We start from the raw sequence: 25514 nt of genomic DNA on the forward strand, positions 1-25514 counted from the left end.
AAATCGGTTCTTATTTATTATGTCTTTACAAAAGTCAATTACTTGAATTGTTTTTATTTCAGAGCAAATTTTTGTGAGAATACAGGGACCACAAATGAACATGACACTAATTGCTCAATTAACACTTAATTATGTAACGCTTACAGAATTATTTTTCTACAAATAAGTGTTTTTACAGCAATGACTATTATTATTAAGCTGGCGATCGATCAGTCAACACCGGTCCAACATTGGTTTTATTTTCAACAATGTTCTAGTCTCCACCACAAAGGTAAAATATTTTAATTTACTCTAAATGTTGCGAAAACATTTCTTTTTTTAGGGATTGAATATTTTTAATTTGATAAAGCACACATTCTTTTGTAAATATTTTAAAATAATTCTGACAAACAGATGGAAACTCACTCTTTGATTAACTTCGGCTAGCTTTGAGCCCATCATATCCAATTTGTGATCTTGATTTTTTTTTCAGCTCTGCTTTCCGATGATGGACGAAGAAAAGATTTTGCGTTTGACCAAACGAAAGCTTCAAACGATGAAACTAGAGAAAAATAGCTTATCGTTGGAGAATCTGGCTGTTACAGATATAATTCGAAATTTGATGTACTACGCTCAATTTCCGGATAAGAAGGAAAACCTGCTAGAATTGCGTGAGTTATTATGATTTATATTTGTCCAGGTGTAAATGAGAAATTGATAGCTCGTGTTTTGAGGGAAAAGTTGCTGCAAGAGATGATGAGAGGAAAATGTAACGCGGAATTTAGAGAAGAGGAAAAATTTAAAATAATGATGGATGTCTTCCCAATTTTACTTAGTTCAAGAACACGTTCCATCGAACTGAATGGAATTTTATCCTTTTGTCCTGATAGATATGTGAACGATTCATTCAAAAAGGTTTTGATAATAGTTTTCTCTACAAAAGCAATTGAAAATAAGAATTATTTTATTATTCTAGACACTCCCTTACTGCGAAGAATTGCTTAATAGCGCCGCAACACTGGCTCCAAACATCAATGAGCTGACTATCCAGAGAAACCATGCGATTAAAACGAATATTCGAGCAAAGCGTTGCACCCCGAGAATGCTGGAAATGATGAGCAAAATGCTAAATTTAAACCGGCTTTTCGTCGAGTTGTACTCATTTCAGGTCGGCGCAATTTTAGATCTGTGTAAAAATCTACCGAGCCTGCAATTCCTCAATGTGAGACTAGAATCTACGAAAAACCATCCTTCAGCAGAAGAAATTAAAAGCAGCTTGTTCAACGTGAAGGAATTTATCTTTGAATCAACAGACGACACGGATGACGAGCACTATTGGTTGAGGGATTTGTGCATTCAAAATCTTCCAAAAATTGAGGTTGTGCAGCTTTACTGCAATGTGTGTCCAGTAACAAGAAAAAGGCCTTTTGGCTCTTATTATCGCTCTGACAAGAAAATACGCTCGCTCGGATTCACTGAATCTTCAAACCTGCGACACTTGTGTGTGGACGTCCGTGAATCCGAATTTAACATAGCCTCTCTTCCCGATATGTTTCCAAACACTACTGATCTCATGGTAATTCTACAGAGAAAAATTAGAATATTGAAAATTAATGTTTTCTAATGTTTAAGGTTGACTTCTTCCAATATGGCGGATCCCCTAATATTGATTCATTGTTCGGATTTTCTAAAATCAAGTGTCTTCACATCTACGATATGAGTTTTTTCCTTGATTTTCAGCAGAGGTTTTGGCAAGCATATGGCAGAAATCTTCAAACGCTTTTCCTATCCCACGAAAATGGCCAGCGCTTTGTAGATTTGAATTCGTTGTTCAAACAGTGTCCCAACCTGGAGAAGATTTCATTGCTGAATATTAACACCAAGCGGAATCAGATCAAGTTTTTCGCTGAGCTGAAGGAATTCGAATGGAAATTTCGTGGCTACGCTAGGTATGGACTTCTGAACTTGTCAAGGATCTTATTAGCGCCGAAGTTAGAGATCCTTTCGATTGATGGTTGGGAATTCGATAAGGCGGGCATTAGAAAGGTGATCTCGATGATTCAAAATAATGAAATCCTGGCCCAGCTGCACACCTTCGAATTACACGCGCACCATGCAGTTGGAGAGAGAGTTGAGGATGACGTTGAGCTGAGAGATTTACTGGTCGACCTCGTGAAGAATTCAAGTGCTTTTCTTCCTAAACTTACCAATGTCAAATTCTTCTCGTCTAACGAAAAGTACGATGGATTAGAATCTAGAATAAATGACTGGGAAGAAGAATACGAGGTTAAAGATCCTTTTATGGTGTATGAAAAAGATCAAGATGCTGATATTTATGTAGATAAATTTATTTTGCGGCTGGAAAATCTTTTTGAGTCAAAATAGTATCACAACACAATTTTTCCTAAACGTATAGGACATTTTCAGAAAAATATCATAATTTGGTCTTAATTCTAAACATTTATCTTTTAATTTTAGAAAATTAATATTAGCATGAAAAAATTTGTACTTAAAAATTCCACTTTGTGAGCGTTTTCTTGGTAAAATATTTTAGATTATGTTTATACACACATATTATTGTTATAAAATAGATTTACAAAACGTCAGTACTATGTGTATACAATTTTCTATCACAATATCTTCTCATCCTTAATTTGATCATAACCACGATGGTTTTATTCCCATGTAATGAAATAAAAATTTATCATCAAAAGTGTTCGAACAAGAGCTTTTGCCTTTCATTGAAATAAATTATTTTCCTGTGTTAAATTAGGTTCTTTACACTTTAAATGATTCAAATTATTTGAAAATGTTTTTCAGAAATATGAAAAAACATTGATTTTTTGAAATGAATATAATTTTACCACACCCATTTTTAAGAACGAGCATTACATGCCAACAATTAATAAATTTTACATTGTTGGCTTTATCATTGTTAGTGGAAGCTCAACAGCTCATATTCATTCTCCAAAGTTTTTATCTCTCTTTTAAAATTCTTTCTCTCAAATTCAAATTCAACGCACTCTGTCATCCCGCTTTTAAGCATAAAAAGTATGACATTTTCAACTAACGAGGAATGTCCAATTATTTCTTCCATGAGCGCTACATTTGATGGAAAAAATATATTGTTCATCAGAAGTATATGTATAGTGACTAAGGACAGAAGAAAAATATTCGAAAATATCTTCAGCTGCTTTCATTTTCTACGGATTTATCAAAATAAAGTAAAAATAACCAACCAAAATATATATCGTCATTACTCAATTCGAAACAGAGTTAGTCTAATTTCTAGAATGGCGATGGTGGACTATAAAATATTTTACGGAGCAGGAGCACCTGGATTTGCTGCTGCTACTGCTTCTTCTTCCCACGCAGAATCGCAGGTAGAAAATAGATTACCAATATGGCCGCTTTAAAAATACTTAGATTTACAGACGTTGACAACCATCTGTTCCAGTTTACTCAGGACAATCTCTTCTAATATATACTTCGGCGGACCGCAGTTGGTATTAAAAATGTATTTTTTTTTTAACTGATTTCTACTGTGATGCATCTTTTTGCAGGAGTATAAAGTACTCAACAACGGGACAGTTACTGCTTCTAGATTTGGAAGTTTTCAGGTTAATTGGCTGTTTTTTAGTTTGTTTCATTTTATAAAAATAATTATTATTCAAAGGAACGTAACTACAAAGATATTAATTTTATTGGCGGCCTGCTTTGCGCAACACTACACGGCATTGCGATTGGATTAGTGATAGCATTATGTATGATTTTTTCCCTTTCAGATTTTTTAGTTTCAATTTTTAAATGGTTATATTTTCAGATTAATACCGCATGGGGCGATCAGCCATCAGCTCTATGATGATGTTGCACCCGCGTCTTCCATGAAGAGTTTTTTCTGCATATATATTATGCTTCATTGGCAATAAATTAAAAAAAAATATTGCTTATTTCTTGTTTTTAGTTTTTAACCAACTAACTATATTTTTAATCTCCTAATATTAGTAATATTGCTTATGAAATTAAAATAATCATAATATAATTTTCTTTTATAAAAAAAACAACTCCCTGATTAAGACTTATGCTCTTGTCTTCACGAAATCGACGTGTATATACAAGTTAACGAATAACATGCTGATAAAATTTTTATTTTTTACTGATTGTCATAGTCGGCTGATTTGTTAGTGCATGGAATCACATCAGACACCAAAATGATGCGTAATTACGACCCAGAGGTTACTGAGGTTAGGTTTTGGGATTCCACAACGCATAGCCCAGTCGATGACGAAGCAAAGGTATTCAATTATCATACAAATATTATATATTTAAATGTATTATAATCCTCCGATTGATGTAAGGAGAAAGTTTTCAGAAATTTCCGCTGTTCTTCAAATGTTTAAAAACGCTTTAATACGCTCTGGTTTTGGTGCAGAGTCAGCGACGGTGATTTTAATTTAATTCTATTCTTAAAATTTAATTTCAAAGTGAAATGCAGTCAAATGTTAAATCATTATTGTAAATTATGTCCTTCAGTTGCTTGTATTTTGTATTTTATCTTATTGAAGCAGAAAGTACATAATTTTTAACATTTTAAATAATTGTTTGGAGGCCAAAATATTTAAATCTAAGTAGATGAATATATAACAAAAATGGCAAATTGTGCCGTTGTACTAAATAAATTGCAATCCAACCGTGCTTTGTCAATTATCCTGCAAATTAATTTGTTTTGTTTAATATTTCCAAATATTTTTCGACAGAACCATATCAATTATCAGCAATAAAATTCTTGGGTCAGATACTAAAAACAAAGTAATAATATTATTTATCACTCAGGAAAATGTAACGTGTTTATTCTAAAGACTGAAAAACACTTTAAAGTATAAGAATATCATTACATGACATGATAATTTCCATTCTTTGTTGGAACTCCTATTCGTCTAGCTGGGAGTTTTTGAGAGACCCAAAAAGAAGATGGAATACAAGCCGCTGATCCCAAGGGACAATGTTCCGGTTTACCGCGCCAAAGCGAAGGTATTAGAGTATTAACAACCAAATTTGTGAGTGTTGAATGTAATATTTAAATGAACTTTCGTTGCAGGAGGAACACGGGATTATTAATATACACGAAATTGTATTCGACGCTTTCAAAGCAAATCATGAAAACGAGAGCTGGTCCACTGACGCTGTATCAAAATACGTCTTAGCATTTCTCTTCAGCTTTTTCTTCTCGTTTGTTTTTTACATCTTCATCTATGCAGGTAAACACGCTTGATTTCCTTAGATTTTATGGCTATTAATTTTCCATTTCCAAAAGTTGCGTATTTTTGCGATCTCAGCTACACGGAATATGCGCTCCTCTCGGTGACGATTTTGCCACCACTGCTCATTTATGATTTTTCCGCCTTCATTGGAGCCGTTCCGTCGTTTTTCTTGTGCCTGGTTCTATATCAAGACCATTTATCTCTAACTTACGAGGGAGAAAATGAATTCACGTTGTATGACTTGAGCTGGAAGTGGCATCTCGTCAATTTCTTCGGTTAGTATTTCGTCACTTGTTGAAATTTTAAATCTAACAATGTTTAATAATTTCAGTTATCTGCACCTTCAGCATTGGAATTCTAAAGCGATTGGAAAATAATGTTGTTCCTTTCTTGCGGAGAAAAGCACGTATGTAAGGGTGTAAAACATATATATGACTGAATTGTATATCATGAATAAAACTCAGCAACAATATTAAATTAAGATACAAACGCATTTTGTAAGATAAGACTCTTTCAACGAGGAATGTCCCATTATTTCTTTCATGAATGAATCCTCGAGCGCAACCTTTGATGGAAAAAAATATTTGTTCACTACCGAAACAAAAGAAGAAGTCGTGACAAGTGCAAAATAAAAATATTTTGAAATATTTTCAGCTGTTTTCATTTTCTACGGATTTATCAAAATACAGTAAAAGGAACCAACCAAAAAATATAACGTCATTACACTACTTTGAACTGAAGTCAAAACAGAGTTAGTCTATTTTCTATAGAATGGTGGACTATAAAATATTTTACGGAGCAGGAGCACCTGGATTTGCTGCTGCTACTGCTTCTTCTTACAACGCGGAATCGCAGGTAGAAAATATATTACTAATATGGCCGTTTTAAAAATATATACAATTTTTACAGACGTTGACAACCATCGGATCTAGTTTGTTCAAGGCCATCTCCTCTAAAATATTCAAAATATTCATCGGCGGACCGCAGTTGGTAATAAAAATGGATTTTATTTTAAACTAATTTCTTCTGTGATGTATCTATTTGCAGGAGTATAAAGTACTCAACAACGGGACAGTCACTGCTTCCAGATTTGCAAGTTTTCAGGTTCATTGGCTGTTTTTTTATTTATTTTATAAAAATATATTTTTCCAAGGGACGTAACTACAAAGATATTAATTTTAATGGCGCCCTGCTTTGCGCAACACTACACGGCATTGCGATTGGATTAGTGATAGCATTATGTAGGATTTTTTCCCTTTCAGATTTTTTAATTTCAATTTTTAAATGGTGATATTTGCAGATTAATTCCGCATGGGGCGATCAGCCATCAGCTCTATATGATGATGTTGCATCAGCGTCTTCCACGAGGAGTTTTTTCCGCATAAATGCTTCATTGGCAATAAATTTAACTCATAAATATTGCTTATTTTTTGTTTTTAACCCACCAATAATTTTTTAACCTCATACCAGTATCGTCGCTTATGAAATTAAAAAAAATCCTAGACTTTTCTTTAAAAAAACAAGCTTCCTGTTTTTGACTTGTGCTCTAGTCTTCACGAAAAACACCGTGTGTGCGTGTCTCACAATCTTTTCAAGCAGAATTTTACTAGTTTCGTGATTCTTTTAATTGGGTTTCTGCTTCCCCTACTATACTCCCCATAATGATGTTCTCCTGTTACATTATGTCACGTTTCTGCTTTGCAAAAATCAGCAGAACGGGCTAATAAGATCATCCATTCCATAAAGAGTTAAAGCAGTGCTAGTCTCCCCTCCCTGACCCCTTGTGGCTTTTGGCTCATTAATGCTCGTTTTCGCCTTTCTTGCACCAAATCCCCTCCCCTTGCTTGCATTCTGTCTCGTCCTGCGGACTGCTCTTCTTGTTGTGTTAATCAGCTGTGTGAAGAGAAGACGGGGAAAACCCAGAAACAATTAAAGGGCATTGTATACATTAATCATTAATGCCTAACGTCGTCTAGAGTGAGATCGCGAAGGTAATTAATGCAATTAATCGCCATTGTATCATCAGTAGCAATTTTTATTCTATCGTAGAAATTGAAAGGAAATCATGTCTGTCCTGCAAGCGTTGCGTGAGACTGACCCTGAGTACACGGATGTGGTGAAGAAAATGAAAGAATCCATTGTCTCCCACAGGAATGGAATTCCGCTCTCGGATTACGTCGTGACCAAGGTGAATGAATTAAACTCTCTTATTTATGTACATAAATTTATAAATAGATCCATACATTGACGAGAACTGTAACAGTACCAATTAATCCAAGCGGAAATTATCAAAAGGAGACTTGTACGAATGCAATAATCCCAAACTGTATTTTTTGACCATTTTAATTTTTCAGGTGGAAAAGGTGGTTAATTCGAAGTTGGAGTCGCAGCACAAATCAATCATCAAGATGATCAAAATGGAAATGAGCAAGGAAGATGCAGCCAATGCACTGACGTTGCATCTTTATCACGGCAGTCCAAATGCGCAGAAAATCGCCCTTGGCGGATTCGATGTCGAATTTTCGGCTACTCAAAATATGTTTGGCAAAGGTAAATCATGCAAATATTTAAAAGTTTCCCCTCTGAATTGAATTTTGCAGGCATTTACTTTGCGGCGCTGTCGTCAAAGAGCAATCAGTACGCGTGGGGCAACAACGCCGGGTGTCCGCAGCACCGGAGCCGTTCTTGTTGCGTTTGTCCACGCCAGTTGCTGCTTTGCGAGTGCTTCATGGGCAAGCCGTTCAAGCCGACGCGCGCCAATGAGCCCGTGCCCAGGGGCTTCCACAGTGTCATCGCTGAGCCGGCAAACGTGTCTGGCCTCCGATACCCTGAGTACGCCATACTCAACAGTGCCCAGGTGCCAGTAGCGTTTGCTTGCTGTTGTTATTGTTTATTCTTCTTTCACCTAAATTTTACAAAAGAAAAACACCATTTATTTTCAGCAGGTCTGGCTCTGCAAATGGCAATGATCTAAAAATGTCGGCTTTTTTAAAAATAATGTTGGCCGGCTAAATTGGCAAAATTCAGGGAATTCACCAGTTGCATAAACCCTAAGTGTTTGAAGCCGCCAACAGATGGCGCCACCGTAGACTTTCGATTTTAAGGCACTTCCGCTGCGATTTCAGACTCAGTCTAGCTATTTTGCTTTTTTTAATTAATTTGCTAATTTTTGACGTGCTGAAAACCAAAATCGGTTCAGCCATTCGCCGTAGAAATGTCGGAAAAGATTTTTTTATCTAAAAAAATAATTTTTTACGATTCTACGGCGATTGGCTGAACCGATTTTGGTTTTCAGCATGTCAAAAATTAGCAAATTAATTAAAAAAAGCAAAATAGCTAGACTGAGTCTGAAATCGCAGCGTAAATACCTTAAAACCGCTTAAAACAAAATTTTTAAGAAAGTCTGTGGTTGCGCTATCTGTTGGCGGCTTCAATAACTAAGGGTTATGCAACTGGTCAATTAACAAATTAAAATAATTCAAGAAGTATAGAACGCATCCCCACCTGGAATTTTAAAAATTTAAGACTTTTAAAGTTGTCTGTTTTTAACTGCCCTGCTAAAACCAGCTATTTTATTACAAAGATGTGAAAAATTTAGAATAGTGGTGAAATATTCAAAATATATACATAGAACATTGGAGATATCTATATAAATGGCACAAAAATTAAATACTATTCCATAGAGCTGTCTAAAAATATTCATAAAAAGTCACAATCATATTAATAATGTTTGTAAGGGTAAATTATTTCCATCTCCAAGCTCGGTTTAGATAAAATATATAGTGCTTGCTCCTTTATTGGTCTCCAATACCGCAGAAACTGCTTTCAGAATATGAATTTCAACTCGTAAATTGTTTCGATTGTTGCAGGCGTTGCCGCAGTATCTGATCACATACAACATCAAGCCCTGAATTGAGGATCACGTGGAGTGTGTGCTTTTAAATTATCAACAAAAATATAGGTGTTCTCACAATTTAAGTCCAAGCAAATTGTCTTGAATGAATTTATGTTTTTAAAATGTCAATGACGTAAGAATAATAAATAAATTATTCATCCACCATTTTTATTTTGTTTAGTCACTTTAAGAACTGCACTTTTTAAATATCAATATTTTGTCACAGTTAAGTGGAAATAAAAATCACGAGGGACCAGTCGGTTTTTGAACTGCTAAAAGCGATTAGTACCCAGCTAGCGAAGTGTTGGCTCATAATTAGTGATTTTCAAATTTTCAAAAAAACGCATGGTTTGTTTTTGCTGAAAATTTTCTAAGTCCGAGCAGAACTAAAGTGAAGCTGCTCTTTGTCCTTCGCGCGTTGGGGCAGTTATTTTCACGACAATTATTATTTTGCTTTGCAGGTACGTAATAAAAAGGATATCTTTTACGGATACGCACTCTTAAAAGCCATAATAACAAAGTTTCGTTTGAGAAGTTTTAGGCAACATTAAACTTTAAGAAGCAATAATTGAACTTTAGCTTTGTTTACAGTTAGTTGCTACCAATGCTGTGCTAATAAACAAAGAGTTCTCGCTCTTTGAAACAGAAAATGCTTCGCCAGGCAGAGCAGGAGAAGATGACCGCAGACAGCAGCAGTTGTGAACACGTTGCGTCGGTGCCTTCGATTGTAACTGATGAAATTTCGGGTGCAGAACCTAAAGAAAGAGTAATGATACAAATGACCTGTTATATATATACTGATTTATTTAAGTACATTTTTCTTAAGCTTGGTACATGGGGTTTGCGCTATTTTTATGTGCCCCCGGAAGAAGCTGGAGGCATTTCTAGTGAAGGTACAATGGTAAAAGGTGCAAATAATCTTTACAAATTCTTACCTAAAAAATATTCCTATTTTGAAGGTTGGCACTTGCACGTACGTCTATTTTAAAGACCAAATTTCACGAATTTGGGAGGTGAGCAGAATTTCCTTTGATTATACAATTTAAATTCGTTTTAATTATTTTTAAAGGAAAACAAATTGCACGCAACTGGTGCTGTCCTTGCGGAATTCTTGTGGATCTTGTTAATTATTTTAGGTAAATCATTTCTCTTGCAGTTGGTTATTGGAAGAATATAATTAATTCTAACAAACACTTGCATTGATTTTTATATAGTACCCTTTGAAGGCTACAAGTTGACACACGTGGATTTAATTTTACTTAATATTGCCTGCTTGTCGACGTTCTTCGCGCTCAGCCGCAAGTCTCAGATTATTTTCAGTGCATTTGTCTGCTGCGTCCTAAATGGAATCAACGATCACTTCATGCACTCTCTTTCGAATAAAAATGGCGTATTGATAATACCCATACCAGCTTGGCGGTTCTATGCCATTATCGGCTATGGTCAGTATAATTATAATTTTTTTTAACACTTTAAATTCGGTTAAAAGTAAAAAAATTAAGGTTCAAATTGTATTGTTCTGAAGAACGATTATTTTTTTAAAGCCGTATTATTATTTCAGATGCATTTGCCATAACAATTGGATTGATTCGACGGCGCGGTTGTGGAGGAGCGAATGACTGATGCGATTTCTCTGTATTTTGGGCTTGCAACGAATTCTTGTATCCGTTCAGGATGGCATAGGAAGCAGCGAAAATTCATCTGCTCAAATATAATTTATAATCCTCAATCGCTAAATTTAAGGGGTTTTCTTCGAAATTAAAATAAAACCTGGACGTTTTAATTTTTAAGAGAAAAATATTGTTTCGTAGATTTTTCAGCAAAATAAATTTTTAAAAATAAAATTAGTTATAATATTGGAGCAGAATGCACTGTCATTTTTAGTTTTTTTTTTAAGTTTTTCATTTAATTCCTGAGTGTTTCTGGGAGATGCGGCAGTCATTTCCCTTTGAACTTTGCTCATTCTCATTGCTTTGTTACGCAGAGTAAATAAAATAAATCATTAACTCAAACATCAACATTTCTCCGTATATGGAGGAGAAAAAATCGTCTTCTGACACAATTAACAATCAGTTTTGAGAAGTTTCTTCAAGAGAATGGTTTATTTTCCCCTGTTCGACTTATACTACTTGATTCTAATGTTGTTGCGGATGATTTTTTTATTACATATTGACAAGTAAAAATAAATACATATCCTGGCATGTAGAGTAAATCATTAAAAAAATTAAAAAGAGTGGTCGTAATACTACACAATGCGGCTCTTCTTTCAAGAAACGGATGTTATATACCCCTATCCTTCTAAGTATGTGCGAGGCTTCCGTTTCCTAATGCTTTTAAGAGAGTGTGTGTTCTAGCCAGACCACAGAAATGCGACAGTTTCACCGATAAATACCTTTCTCGCTCCTAAACTCGAGTTGTATTTAATCAGCAAATTTGTTATAATGCCATTTAGCTCTGTAAGAAATTAAAATTTGATTTTTTATCATTTTTAACTTTAATTTGGTTTTCTCCATTTTATAAATTAAGTCCTTTTCGACTCATCTGCTCTAGGGGAATATCATCAGCGTGCAACGAGAAGAAAAACGGCCATTAATAATAATAAGGGAAGGGGGAGAATGAAAAGAACAGTGGCTATATTTCAAGTGCTCGATTTATAACTTTGACCTTTGCGTGTCGCGCGCGGCGCCGCGTTATTTGCTTTTCTGCCAAGTGGGTATTATTATGTGCGTTCTCTTGCCGCTCAATGCTCAATATATAGTAGATTCCTTCGTTCAATTCAGGGCAAAGATGGCCTCCTTTTTTGTGCCTTGAATAACCACTGACACGTCACCCAAGTCAGATTTCAAAAATGTATCCCAAAAAATTACTAAAAAGAACAAAATTTAACCTTGCCTTAATTTTAGTAAAAATATTTTTCTACACTGCTATTTTAAAGCAAGAAAAAATTATTTGTTGTGTGCGTTCTCTTAAACGCTCCGCTTCTCACAGGTTGTTCGGGTTTTTCATTCATTCGTGGCGGTCATGTTGTTGGCGGTCTTTCCCCCTCGAACCCATTCATTGCCGCGCAGGTACGCCAGTCAGCCAGTCTTTCTATCGTTCCATTGTTATCACAGGTGCATGAGCAGCTCGCCTGCGCTGTTACTCTCCATTGGATGTATTGAATTTAATTCATTATTCATCGTCTGCAGCTGCTGAGGTTTTAATCACATTTTTGTATTTTTATCTTAAAATAAATAAATTTAATTTTTAACATCATTGCCATTTTCCGTATTATCATTATTATTTTTAAAAACGGTCCTGATATTAAGAAAACATCTCTCACTTAATATTTCACACATTTATTTTTTACATTAATCAACTGAAATATTTAAAAGAAGGGGGATGTATATTAATTTAGTTGTAAGAGGACGATGAAGTAGGTGAACACGACACTGGCCATCTGAAAATAACATGGATAACAATAAATTGAACAGGCCAATTACAAATTAAACAATACCGAGACGAAAAACTGCAAGGACATAGGAAAAAACGGAGTGCCAGGCAGTTTGCATCCACTCCTCTCGTTTCCGGCCAGGCAAATCATGAAAGCCGCCCCTTGCTTCCCTCCTTTCCCCTCCAGCCACGAACACTTGTACGCTTTCGCATTCAGGTTTTCAATCTGCATAACCACTAAAATTAAAAAAAAATGAAACCATTTTTAAGGGCCCATACTTTGTTCTGCAGAGCTTGGCCAAGAACGCAGTAGATAAAAACTTGTTGCAACGTGGCGATTCCAAAAGCGATAAATGGCAGGACAGCCGTAGTGTTGTGAAACTGCAGAAAACAATTAAATTTAAAATGCCAAAAATAGTTATTTAAATAAATATATACACACCTTAAAAATTACGAAGGAGCACACGCTTATTTTTATTCCTGTAAACACGACGGCGACCAAAATGACTGGAGCAGTGAACGCGTTGATTTCTTTTAATAATCTATTTTATATTTATATTTGTTAAATTGTCGGTTTAATCAAATTTTCCTCACTCATTTAAAACAGTGTGGTAATGCGCCCAATAATTCATTTTCTTTCCCCCGTCTGCAATCGCTTCTGGGAGGCAGTCGATGAGCTGCTGGTACTGGTGCACGAGCACGCTGTACCACGAGTAGAAGAGCACGTCCGAGACGATCAGGCGTCCGATGGCCACGTAGTTCGAGGCCAAAATGGCGGCCACGATCAGTCTGACCGCCAGCTGTGACGGAGGCACTCCAAGTCGCTGAATTACCTTAAAATTGACATAATTTTTGTTTGATTAAATTAATAATGTAATAAAAGAATCAATTTTTAATTATGTAGTGATGAAATTTTTTTTTGTACCTTGGTTGATGTCAGGGTCGTCTCGAAAGTCAGTCGATCCTTGAGTTTAATTTTCTCAACCCCAGTCTGGTTCGCCGCAATATATTCCAGTACTTGGTCCACGGCTTTAATGTTGTCCGAAACTATTGAAATCACGGCGACAGTGAAACACGACGACCACAAAAGCAGCAACCCCGTGATCAACCTTGGAATTCATTTTAAATATTAATATTATTCAGGATCTACGGATGAAATTAAAATTTTATCCATTTTCTAGGACTCATTTTTTTCAAAATTATAGTACAAAATGTATGCAATAAAAAACCTTGACAGCTTCTTGTTGAAATCAACCGAATCCTTCTGCAGTCCGTGCCTGTTTAAAGCTCTGTGCACCTTTTCGGCGATTTCCTCGATTTTCCCTTTTCTGGCCGTTGTGTAGACGATGCGCAAGAAGCACTGCAGAAACCCGAAAAACCCGGCGGTCAGCATCACGGCGTTTTCAAAATCGTGCAGGTTTTTGACGAGAGTCGACGCGGTGACTGTGACGAAGAAGGTAATGCCGAGAAAGGAGACAGCCCCGTAAAATCCAATTATTAGTTTCAAAGCCGGATTTATTGTCCAGCGCGGTGTCGGCAGGTTCAGGTACTGTCCACACACCAGGTGCACCAGGAATAAGAGTTTTGAACCAAACGTGTTTGCGATCTTCTCCTGAAATATTTTGAAATTTAATAAAAATGGTTTATAAAATTAAATTTGTTACCTCTTCCTGAAATTCGCTGGAGCTATCAGAGCCGCAAATAAAATACTTGTTTTCCTCCATTTCTATAACTGGTCTGGCGGAGAAATCGAAATTTATCTGCTCGTTATTGTCGTCTGCAATCTTATCTGTTAACGAATGCCATATTGCGAAGTTTTCTAAGATATTATATTGAGGTAAGAAGTTTTTATTTTATTATTGTTAATATATTGTGATTTAAACCATTTTTTCATTTAAAATAAGAAAATTTTTATCCCAGAACAAAATATACTTATAAAATCGATTCACATGGACTTTTACTGATAAATCCTCTCGAGTCAATGGTTTGAATTTTAAAAATTGTGGAGTGCAAGCTGAAGTTTAGCCGAGATTATTATATTCATCGATTTTCCCCTTTCGAGACACTATACGAAAAGTATAAAAAAGTCTCAAGAAGCAGTCTAGTGAGAGCTGAGCAGTCCTTGCCTAAATGTAGACAAAAAAGTCAAATTGTTTGTGAAAGAGGGTTTTCAGGGTGAGCAGCAATAACAGAATATCGCGAAGAAAATGAGCAGGGAGAGCAAATTGAGAACAAATTGCGGTAAAAGACCCAGATTTCAGTCTAGCGGAGGCCAAAGCAGCTGGTTTTCGTGACCAGCTCTGAATAATATTTAACTAAATTAGAACTAAAAAATGAAAAGTATGTATCTAAAGCACTTGTTGGCTCTTCAGGAATGAAATCGAGAGACTGCTGATTTCCATTGCGCCCGTCTTTTTTTGACTGACAATGAGTGAAGTGATTGATTTATTTCTATCATTAGATAAGCAAAATCGAAGCTTATTTGCTAAGTTTTTGTCAAATATAAAAGATATAGACACTCTGTAGGAGTAGAACAAAAAACATTTTTATTGAAGTTGAAACAAAACGACAAAGTAGGTGAACACAACGCTTAGCATCTGCAAAAAAAATATGCCTATTAAAATTCAATTTCATTTCTTTTGAAACAATTACCGAAGCCATAAACTCAAGAGACATGGAGAAAAAGGGTGCCCCAGGGAGACTCTGTCCAATCTTGTCACTGGCCGCCGTGCAGATCATCAGAGTCGCGTGCTGCACCGTCCCGTCACTCTCCACCCACGCCGATTTGTAAGCCTGCGCGTGCAAATGCGTCACCTATTCTTTTAAAATTGGTTAATTTAACGCAAATTGAACAATATTGTTTTTTATTCATACGTTGTTCTTGATCCTCTGGCCAAGGATGCTGTAAACGAAGACCTGCTGCACCGACGAAAGGCCGTAAACCATGATTAAGAAAATGCTGGTTGGATCAGCAAGCTGGAGTTTAAAAAATGTATAAATAATTAGATCGATTTAATTCAAAGAATGGAAAGAAAAAATTTGAGCATGGATTTAAAGAGAGGAGGAGGAGAAACGTCCTGATTGGCTCCCTTCTCTTTTGGAGGGGAAGGGATGCCAGATCAGAGGGTTCAGCAGCTCCCCCACTCCCATTTAAGGCTTATTTTGGCTTAATTTAAACAAAAAGAGCACAAATATGCAATTTTGTATAAGAAAAGGGCATATAATAGAGCTGGTGTACCTTGAAGAGCACGAAGTACAAAATGCAAATGCGAAAGCCGGTCAAAACGACTGCAATCACTATGACTGGTGAAGTAAGCGAGTTGATTTCCTTCAGCAATCTACAAATTTCAACGGAAATCAGTCTTTTTAAAATTACAAAATATTTGTAATGATGTTAAATAATAGGTACCAATCCATTCTCTGGTTTAAAGGTAATTTTTGACTTCTTTATAAGCAGCGGGGGCCAGATATGCGATAAAATTTGTTCCCACTGCACAGATCCAAGATGGCGTGCGGATGTGGGAAACAAAAAGCTCTCTTTGGATTGGCGTACGAGTGTCAAGAGTTTGTTTTTACGATCCAAAAGACTCAATTAGTGCAAGGAATGTAAATTATGTCACAATATTCACGAAAGCTTGCTTCTTATCGCGCATTTTCACGTGACCGTTTTTCGCGCCATACTCCAACGGACGCCGCATCAGCGCGTCGCACGAATCTAGCCCCCGCTGATTTAAACATACTTATAAAATTTAAATGACCTGAAATCAATTTAAAAATTTAAATTTCTAACTGATTTAGTGAGTGGTGGTGTTTGATCCAGTCAGCGAGCGCCTTCTTCCTGTCAGCAGCGGTGTCCGCGGCGAGCGCCTGGGGCAGGGCGTCGACGAGGACGCGGTACAGGTGGTTCAGGGTGGCGTACCACGAGTAGAAGAGGATGTCCGAGACGACGACGCGGCCCAATGAGAGGAAGGAGACGGCGTAGACGAAGGCGGCGTACGCCTTGACCAGCGCCACGTACGGCCACATCTTGAAGAAGCGGTGCACGTAGTACCACGCTTCCAGGATCTCGATCGACACCTCTTCGCTCTTGGTCAGCAGCAGGTCGGCGTCCTCGGCCTGCGTCCCGTTCTGCATGTAGCTGTCGATCAGCGTGCCGATCTGCGCGAAAATCGTCGTGTAGCTGGAGCAAATCGCCACGCCAAAAGTCGAGAAAAGTGTCACCAGAAACACCGCCGTCACCCTGAATTTGTTTAGAGTTGTTTTATTTTGAAGTAAAAGGGAAAAGTGAAAGGCATGATGTGTCGTTTGACAATAATCGCAAGTATCTATCAGCGGGGGCCAGATGTGCGATAAAATTGGTTCCCACTGCGCAGATCCAAGATGGCGTCTGAATGTGGGAAACAAAAAGCTCTCTTTGGATTGCCGTACGAGTGTCAAGAGTTTGTTTTTTCGATCCAAAAGACACAATTAGTACAAGTGATGCAAATTATTTCACAATTTTGATGAAAACTTGGTTCTTTTCGCGCCTTTTCACGTGACCGTTTTTTCGCGCCTTACTCCACCGGACGCCATATCTGCGCGTCATCTGGACCCCGCTGGTATCTATAGATTTATTTATAAAAAAGCAGTAATATTTTAAAAATCTGTCAAGTATTCCTTAATCTTATATGAATTAAATAGAGTAGTTGCTTTAATTTTTGAGAATTTTCAACCTAGAAAAAACTCGCTTTTTTTAAATCTGCCTATTTTGGATTTTGGCACCGGTTAATCTTGGGTTCTAGCCGTCAGAATTGCAAAATTTGCACACCGCTAGACTCGTCTCTATCTCCTCTAAAGAAATGAAGGGATTAGAAAGGTGCTCAACCCCCACCTTTTTTCAATAAAGCAAGAATTTAAATAAAAAAATCAGCCTGCTGTTAGGTATGCCCACTCAAAAATATTGTAAATAACAAACAATGTAAATTAATTTTTGACACTTATCAGTCTGTCAAATACTCACCCTCCAACCCCTAAATTAAACAATTTCAACTACCTAAAAAAATAAAAATCATCCTTTAATGTTTTTTCTAATTAAAAAAATGAATACCCTTCCAATTTTATTTTGAAATCTAAAAAAACTTGTATAATCCCCCTACTTGGAAGTTCTCCTGACGAAGTGCTCAGGTTCAGGGTCGATTTGTGCTTGGTGGAGGGCGTGGTGGAGCTTGCCGGCGATGCGCTCGATGGTGCTCTTACGCAGTACCGTGTAGAGGATGCGAACGAGGCATTCGGCCATGCCGAGGAATCCGGTGGCGATGTAGAGCGCGTGTCCGAAGTTGTCCAGGTGCTTGGAAAGCGCGTAGCCGCCGCTCAGCGTGCAGTACACCGTGGCCAGGCTGATGGTGGCCGCGTGCAGGCACATCAGCACGCGCCGCACGCCCCCAAACTCGCCCCCCGCCCCCGGCAGCCGCAGGTGCTGGCCACACAGCATGTGAAGAATGTACAGCAGGCGCGGACCCAACTGGCCAACTGCAGCCTTCGGACGCTGAGGAAGCAGATTTAATTTTATTGATTTGAAAGATTGTTTGCCTATTTTAATTTTTGGATTTATTATTTAACAAAATGATTTTGAGGAGGGATTATTTTTTCCCAATAATGTTGAAATTTTAAGAAATTAGAAATAAATGGTACCAGCAAGAATTTTGTAATATACCGGAAAAATATAGAAAATAATCTGAATTGATTTTGTCAGATGGAAATAATGGAACTTGCCCTTTCTTCAGAAAGCATCTGGCCATTTTCCGCTTTTCTCAGCTGCTTCATCTTGCTCCAGTCTGATTCTAGCAATTGACTATCGGCATAAATTTCTCTTATTTACTACCGTATCTATCTTGCAGCAGATAATCAATAGAAAATTGATAAGAGTTCCGTTCTTAACGTTGTCTGATAGTGAGTGCACTTATTGATGAAATAAAGAGCGCCTGCAGAAACCAAAAGTTTGCAACCGTTTTCACAGCGTAAAGGGCAAAGAAGGCGAGACTGGGAAAATGCACACATGACGATTCAAATGAATTAAGTATTTTAATTTGCATTCCAGCATGAATCAAATGACCAATAATTTTTAAAACTCTCTCCCTGTCGAAAATAGACTAATGAAAATATTTAATTAGGCACGGAAAAGTGCGCTGAAACCATACTAGTTTTGGAATTTTTATTTCAAACATGGGTAAAAACTTCATATTTTTCTGTTAGTTTTTCTCCAGATCTTTCAGGTTGTGCAAAAATGATGCAAGGAATTTTACATTCGAGATCATTTAAAATTAAATGGCTTCATTTGTGTTTAAAAAGGAAGGTGCGCGCAGGAATAAAAATCTCTTGGCTTATATTAACATATGATTTCTTTTAATTAGTGATTTTCAAGAACATATATAAATGCCCTCTTTAGAATAACAATCTTCTCACAGAAGCGAATTAAATTTCTTTCAACAAATATTCATCTTTATCCTTTTTAACATAATACATATTCAACTTTTAAACATAGCTGAAGTTTAAACTCCTTGTTAAGTTCTGGATGTGGATGTATGGGGCACAGTTGCCCTGCTGATCCGTAATAAACCAAAATTTGAATCTAAACTCTCAATGACTGTACGAATGAAATTCTTCTGATTTATTTACAATGGCTACTTGTAGCCTTCCATGCCTGATGTTTGCTTATGGGAAGAAGCCATATTTTAAAATTAGTAGAATTAAATTCATCCAACGTGTTTTTTCCTTTTGAAATAACATACATAAAATTTTTGTTATAATCAAACGAATTTCAAGAAGTACAAATAAACGAGCGTAAAAAAGACGCAGTAAAAAACTGTATGCGGGTTAACTCAGCAGGTTTCTAGACATAGTACATGGGGTTATTGTCGATGAAAGTCTTCATATTCTTAACAGTTTCATCATTGACTCTATCAGTTGCTGCTTTCCAATCCCGATATATCTCTTCTTTGTCTCTGCAAAAATCGCCAGTAGAGAGAATTTGTTTATTGCTAGCGTAGAAAAGATTATAAGCATTTAAAACAAATATGAATTAGTCTTTTAAATATTTACCAGAAAAAAACTACAATTACAGAGCCATAATAAACTGAGTTTGTCTACTAATTTGCCAAATTTTCAAAGCTTGAAAAATAATTAATAAAATACAGAATGTCGTATATACGAGAACGTGGATTCTCTAATAAAAATAAACCTTCCGTTATTTTTTTCCTGCAAAATTAAGATGCAGCAGAGCAGGTGGGACTTACCGTCCAGCAGAAGTGTCGATATCATCGAACTTGTTGTTGCAGTAGAGCTTGACCCTGGCGGCAGCCAAGTGGGCGTAGTAGGTGGGGGCAGGGTAGGACACGCTCTGATTGCATCTGGCGTAGAGGAAGCACAGGTAAAAGGTCATTCTCTTGATTTCAAGCTCATTAATTTTTATTCCACCATCAAAGAGCAATCTATATCTGGCTGGACAAGCCGTGCCCTGTCAGGGAAAAATATTTATGAAGTCTTAAAAAATATGTAGGGTTTTAGGTTACTCACCTTCCCCGCATTTTGGCTGACAAGGAAGAAATCAATTTGCCAGGGGTGCGTTATGATGGTGTCCACAACAAAGCCAGACTTTACGTTTCCCTGCTTGGGATCAACTCCCGCCGGTGTTTTATTGTTTGGGCAGACGGGGAAAAACCTGGAAAGGAAAAATTGAGTCGCTGAATACTCTATTTAGGGTTTAGATTATATCCTGCAGCTCCCGGTCAAATTCAAATTAATTGCAGAAAAAAAGCAGTGGTTCAAAGGCCGAAAAATAAATGGATCATAAGGAGGGCTGTGAATTTAAAACAAACCATTTTTCCAACATATTCGTATCACCAAATCAGCGCCAACTGATGCAATTTTAAGCCATTTAACCCACACTCATACCATCTCAAACCACAAGTAACGTCTAATAAACCATCTAAAGCGAATATAAATCCGAGGAAAAGTGCATTCTTAGGGTAAATATATAGCAAAGAAAATGTTACTACTCCCGAAAAACTTTAATAATATATACACACAAATTCGGCTACATTAAAAACCTCTGCCTTTGTCAATTTTGATGGCACAAAAGAAGTGGAAATAAGTATTAAAAAAAGTAAAAGGAAGTTATTTCTAAAAACGATTAAAATGGCATTGAAAAGAAAAATGAGCGCATTTTTTTAAATTTGCTGTTTGAAGGAAAAAACAATCAAAATAAAATTTAATTAAAAACGAACATTTGCGGTGCAATAATTCCTTCAAAAATGATATTTTTATCGAAATTTCAACAAAAACTTTACATATTTTTGGAGAAGTGTGATTATAACAAGCTGCATATGTTGAAAAATGTTGGTGAAAAAATATCTAAACAGTTAAAGTGAATATTATACCACACCTCAAGGCTTAATTAAGCAGATATGTACAAAAATTGTTGTTAATGATCAGCTTAAAACTCCAAGATTAAAGAGATTAGTTGGTTTTCAAGGGAGGACACAAATTTAAGGCACTGCTAAAATGGACCATTAATTCGTACCCATCAAATATAAAAATCGGAAGTTTAAAAGATATTTTTGTATTTCTCTGAATAACAATTAATTATTGAGTTCTCACCTGGCGTGGTTCCTCTTCTGGACAACCAAGAAAGTAATTATAGGTTTGAAATCTTCTTCCCACTTATACTGTTTAGCAACTTCTTTGCACGCTTCTTGGATGGCTGCCAACTCTTTCCGTTTCACCTGAAATATTAAATTAAAATTAAGCTCGCATTGTTTAAACATTACACACTGAGCTCTCACCTCGGCGAACTGGGTGTCGCTGACGCCGTCCCTGTAGAAGACGATGTATTGCGGTCTTTTCTGGTTAGGTTTCTCTTTTTCGCTATGATTGTAGTAGTACAGGAGGTGCTCCTTAGTCATCTCCTTCAAGTCAGCGATTATTTCCTCTCTTGGTGGCTGCACGCGCCAATTCATGTGGTACCTGAAGAAATCTTCGTCGTAGCTCGCTGTCACCTAATTAATCAAACAACAATACACATTTTCAAGAAATGAAGAAACTGAATTGCGTTCAATTTTTCAACTCACGGCTGCGAAGGAGGGAACATTGGTCGATCCCGCACCAGGGTGAGTGACGTCAGCGCCCATAATCATGGTGCGTGGCTTGATATACGAATCTCTAAAGCCGGTTATGAAATTCAGTTTTAATACCAAATTGGCTCTGGGATAGTCAGCCTCACCTTAGAAGGACATCAAACCCGAAGTTTGTGCCACCCAATTTGGCGTTGATCTTGAGCATAATCTGGGAGAATTTTTTTTTCTCTATATCCGCAGCCCTCAATGAGTTTGGAAGTGCTTTGTTTTCTTTGCTAATTGCTTCGATTGCTTTGGCTGCATTTGACCTCAAGATGCATTGAGAGACCAATTTCAGTTCCTGATCCATTATCTGCTTTATAGTCCCTTAAAAAATAAATAATGGATGAAAATATTAGATGTAAAACAGCAGGCCAAAATACAGCCGGATTCCACCAAAATGGGAGTATAAAGGAATAAGTTTTAATAATAAACTTTACCAATATACATAATTTGACTGAAAATATCGTGCTAAAAATCACATCCGACTAAAAACAAACAAACTATATCAGGCTCTTTTAATTGAAGCTTACCATATGGGTCTTCTCCACCGATGTTTTGATGAATCAAAATGATCACCAAGTCATACTTTTTGTTTGCCAGTTTTTCTTTTAAGAATTCACCAAGTTCCGTCATTGTAGTCAACTTCTTACCTGGCCAAATCCTATGGCTATTTTTGACAGCAGCACTTCCCAAATAATTACCAAGAAACAATTGGGCCTGCACTCCGCTGTCAAAATTAATTACATTTGCATAAAATTTATAAGAAAACATTATTTGGTGCATACTAATATAGCTTTTCCTGATCTTCAGTGATATTATTGATATGGCCTTCAAGCAAGTCGACAATCGCAAGGTTGATGTTGGCCTTCCCCGAGTCCTTGAACTTCTCCAATTCCCAGAAGCCATCTATCACTTTGTTTGGCTTCTCTTTCTTTGGATCAATTTGAAAAAGAACAGGGTAATCTATACGCCAGCCTTTAACTGAGGTCATCGAAGTCTCCACCGTGATTCCAAACTCTTTCATGCAGGGGTTTTGGTTCAGATCCAGCTTTGTCAGCTATTCCAGATTTGATGGATAAAAAATTAAATTTAAAGAAAAAGACTGGTAAAAAGCTCAATACTCGTGCTCAGCCAGTTTAAAGGGCAGCATATTTTGAATTAGAAGAGATAAATAAATATAAGAGTACTAACTGACCTGTGTCAAAATTATTTTTTCCCGTTCACTAGGTTTGACGGCGGTTTTCAAAATCATGGTGCTTTTCTGTGTTTCGTTCAGTCTCTTCGTCGTTACTTGATTTTTAGCCACGCTGCAGAGCTGTTAGGACATACACCAAACGATTTATAGTGTCATTTCATTTCTCTTGATCTCGTTGTAGATAGGAATAAGTTTTTATTTATAATTATTATAGATTTCAGCCAGCCTCGCGATTTCGAGGCGGTGGCTGTCGAATTTTTAAAAATCAATTTCAATGGTTCTTGATGGCTCAGGGCCAAAACAATTTTTTCAGCAGGCTGAGATGACTTTACCAAACAATTATTACTAATTTTGGGCCACCGTGAATTTGGCTAAGCTGCGCAAGCCCCGCCAGCAGTGTCAGCCACACCGTTTATATATAAAAAAAAGAGAAAATGAAAAGTGTCTTTGAAAAAATTTAGCTCCAGCTTTTCGGGTCGCTATTTTTCACTTTAAATCTTTTATTTTGCGCAAAAAAAATGCTCAGCCGCCGGACCAAAATTCAACTCAAAAACCGGGCAAACAACACACCCATCCCAAGATTTCGCGGATGGGTTCTCTAGCTCCACTTTTCACTTTGATTTGCAAAATTTATTTCAATCAGGGGACAACAATAAAAAGCATATTTTACTAAAACTGTCTAGATAAAATTAACTAATTTGTCTTTGTGCTTGTTTGTTTGGCGCTATTTTTAACCTTTATGAATCATGAAATTTTCTTTCTTGTGAGATAAATCCTGATTTTCACATGCGCGTAATAATGAAACCATTTTTTATGGAAATGTAAAAACAGCGCACTCGATGTTTTCCCAATGATGAAAAAACGTTCAGAAAAGCAGAAAATCGCAGCACATAGAGCAACTAAATTTACATAAATATTGTTTAATTTTTAGTTCATTATTATAGTATAGGTTCTTTATATCCTCTGCAAAAGCCAAGTGAAATTTAAAAAAATAGCTTACCTCTATGGGCAGATAGATCGTTCTATCTCCACTTCTAGCTTCCAGGCACGGCCAGCCTGCGTGTTTTAGAGTACGTTTCTTTTCTTTGTGCATATAATTAGCCACAGTGTACTTCTGTTCCTTGTAAGTGAAGCTACAATTTCAGGATTAGATATAGATTCTTGTTTTCTTCTAGCATCCATATTTTTCATTTTTCTTGTCAAAAATACAGTGAATATCGTAAGTAAACCCAATCAATCAATTTTCCGTTGAATTGGAAATCCAAACTGTATGAATTATTTAGATTTGCTACAGATTTACTGAAAAAAATACTGATTTTATTTTTTTTAAATCAGTATTTTTTAAGCCCGATAAAGTATAAAAAAAATATTAATTTTTATGCAAAAAGTAGATTTGGAACTATCCAGCAAAATTTCATTCAAGATAAAACTTACCTTAATGCATTAGCCGGCTGTGCAACCGCTCGCACGATGTATACTAATGTCTTCTGTTCCGCCCCTTTCTCAGATTGAGGGACGGAGTAAATGATTTTGAGCCCTGCGAAAAATAAAATAAAATAAAACCCAACTAAAAAGATTTTGAAACTACGCATCCTTGGTATCCTTTAAAATTCTTGTCAGAAGTAAGAAGTTTTAATATCAAGTTTGGTTGAATTTTGAAAGAAAAGTTTTCAAATTAAAATAAAAAGATGAATCATTATCGCACGAAACAGAATAGAATTAACCTTGATGCCCTTAATTTGGAATCTTACCTTTCAAGTAATCTTGAAGCTTTTTGATATCCTTTCGGTCAATATAGTTTCCTTCTGTGTTGATTCGTAGATCATCTTCCATCAGTTTTTCGATCGATTGGGGTTTCGCGAAGGCTTTGTAGACAGCTGCACGGAAAACACAAATTATTAATTGCTTTATTTTTTAGCAACCGTAACTCACCATCCACGTTTAAATAGAGCTTTTGAGGCTTCAGATTATCAGCGAATCTTTTGGTTTTCTTGGATGATGTAGGGAGTAGCACACCACACTCTCCGAGATAGGTGCTTTGAAACAAGCCTTGCCAGAGTGTCATTCCGTCCTCCAAATCGGTCAACTCTCCAGTGTAATAATTCCGGCCAACTTTCAAGTAGCTGCAGTAGGGGATAAGAATTAAATGCGGTACTACTTATTTTGGTCTCTATCTCTTACTTTGAATAGCCAGCTTGGTGGAGGATCCAGTCTAGGCATTGCATTGCTTCTCGAGGTGCAACTTTAGTTTTCTCGTTGGCAAACTGGCGTATTGATTCAAGCTTGACCTTTTTGTTGACGTTGTTTATGTTGATCCTCAGAGTAATGGGCTTCCTGGTGAGGGTGTCTTCTATGGTCACCGTTTCATCAGGCTAAGAGAAAAAATAATTCAGCGAAGAAAATTATTTGGCTTTCTGTTTTTATTTTCGAAGGAATGATCGGTTTTTATTTCAACAATTTGATTTTTTCTGTGGCGGTGGAAATATTTTATTTAGCCAAAAATAGCTTGTTTTCATTAAAAGAAAGTAATTCCGAGCTTTCCAGTTCTCGCAGAAACGGTTCGATTTAAAGTTTATAGTGAATGCGACGCTGTTTCAAAA

The 25514-nt window shown here is 36.6% G+C and overlaps 3 protein-coding genes across 3 annotated transcripts; 1 reads left to right on the plus strand and 2 right to left on the minus strand.

The window, feature by feature from the left end:
• The first annotated feature begins 7290 nt into the window (after positions 1-7290).
• Positions 7291-9284, plus strand: LOC135940354 (poly [ADP-ribose] polymerase tankyrase-1-like). Its single transcript, XM_065485199.1, has 4 exons — positions 7291-7428; positions 7595-7790; positions 7841-8097; positions 9110-9284. Exons 1-4 carry the CDS (start codon positions 7306-7308, stop codon positions 9149-9151), a joined length of 618 nt encoding a protein of 205 aa, XP_065341271.1. The 5' UTR covers positions 7291-7305; the 3' UTR covers positions 9152-9284.
• Positions 9285-13706: 4422 nt separating this feature from the next.
• On the minus strand, positions 13707-18369 carry LOC135941211 (uncharacterized). The gene is made up of 8 exons (XM_065486553.1): positions 18319-18369; positions 17703-18091; positions 16358-16807; positions 15806-15905; positions 15442-15543; positions 15220-15381; positions 13797-14179; positions 13707-13713 (listed from the first exon to the last, which is right to left on the minus strand). The coding sequence occupies exons 1-8, from the start codon at positions 18367-18369 to the stop codon at positions 13707-13709; spliced, it is 1644 nt and encodes a 547-aa protein (XP_065342625.1).
• A 1066-nt stretch (positions 18370-19435) lies between these two features.
• Positions 19436-21882, minus strand: LOC135941219 (protein argonaute-2-like). Its single transcript, XM_065486564.1, has 7 exons — positions 21824-21882; positions 21672-21762; positions 21387-21599; positions 21202-21326; positions 20119-20263; positions 19839-20059; positions 19436-19547 (listed from the first exon to the last, which is right to left on the minus strand). The coding sequence occupies exons 1-7, from the start codon at positions 21880-21882 to the stop codon at positions 19436-19438; spliced, it is 966 nt and encodes a 321-aa protein (XP_065342636.1).
• Positions 21883-25514: the final 3632 nt, after the last annotated feature.

The sequence above is a fragment of the Cloeon dipterum genome, chromosome 3 (genome assembly GCF_949628265.1).
Source record: "Cloeon dipterum chromosome 3, ieCloDipt1.1, whole genome shotgun sequence".
In the NCBI taxonomy this organism is placed as follows: domain Eukaryota; kingdom Metazoa; phylum Arthropoda; class Insecta; order Ephemeroptera; family Baetidae; genus Cloeon; species Cloeon dipterum.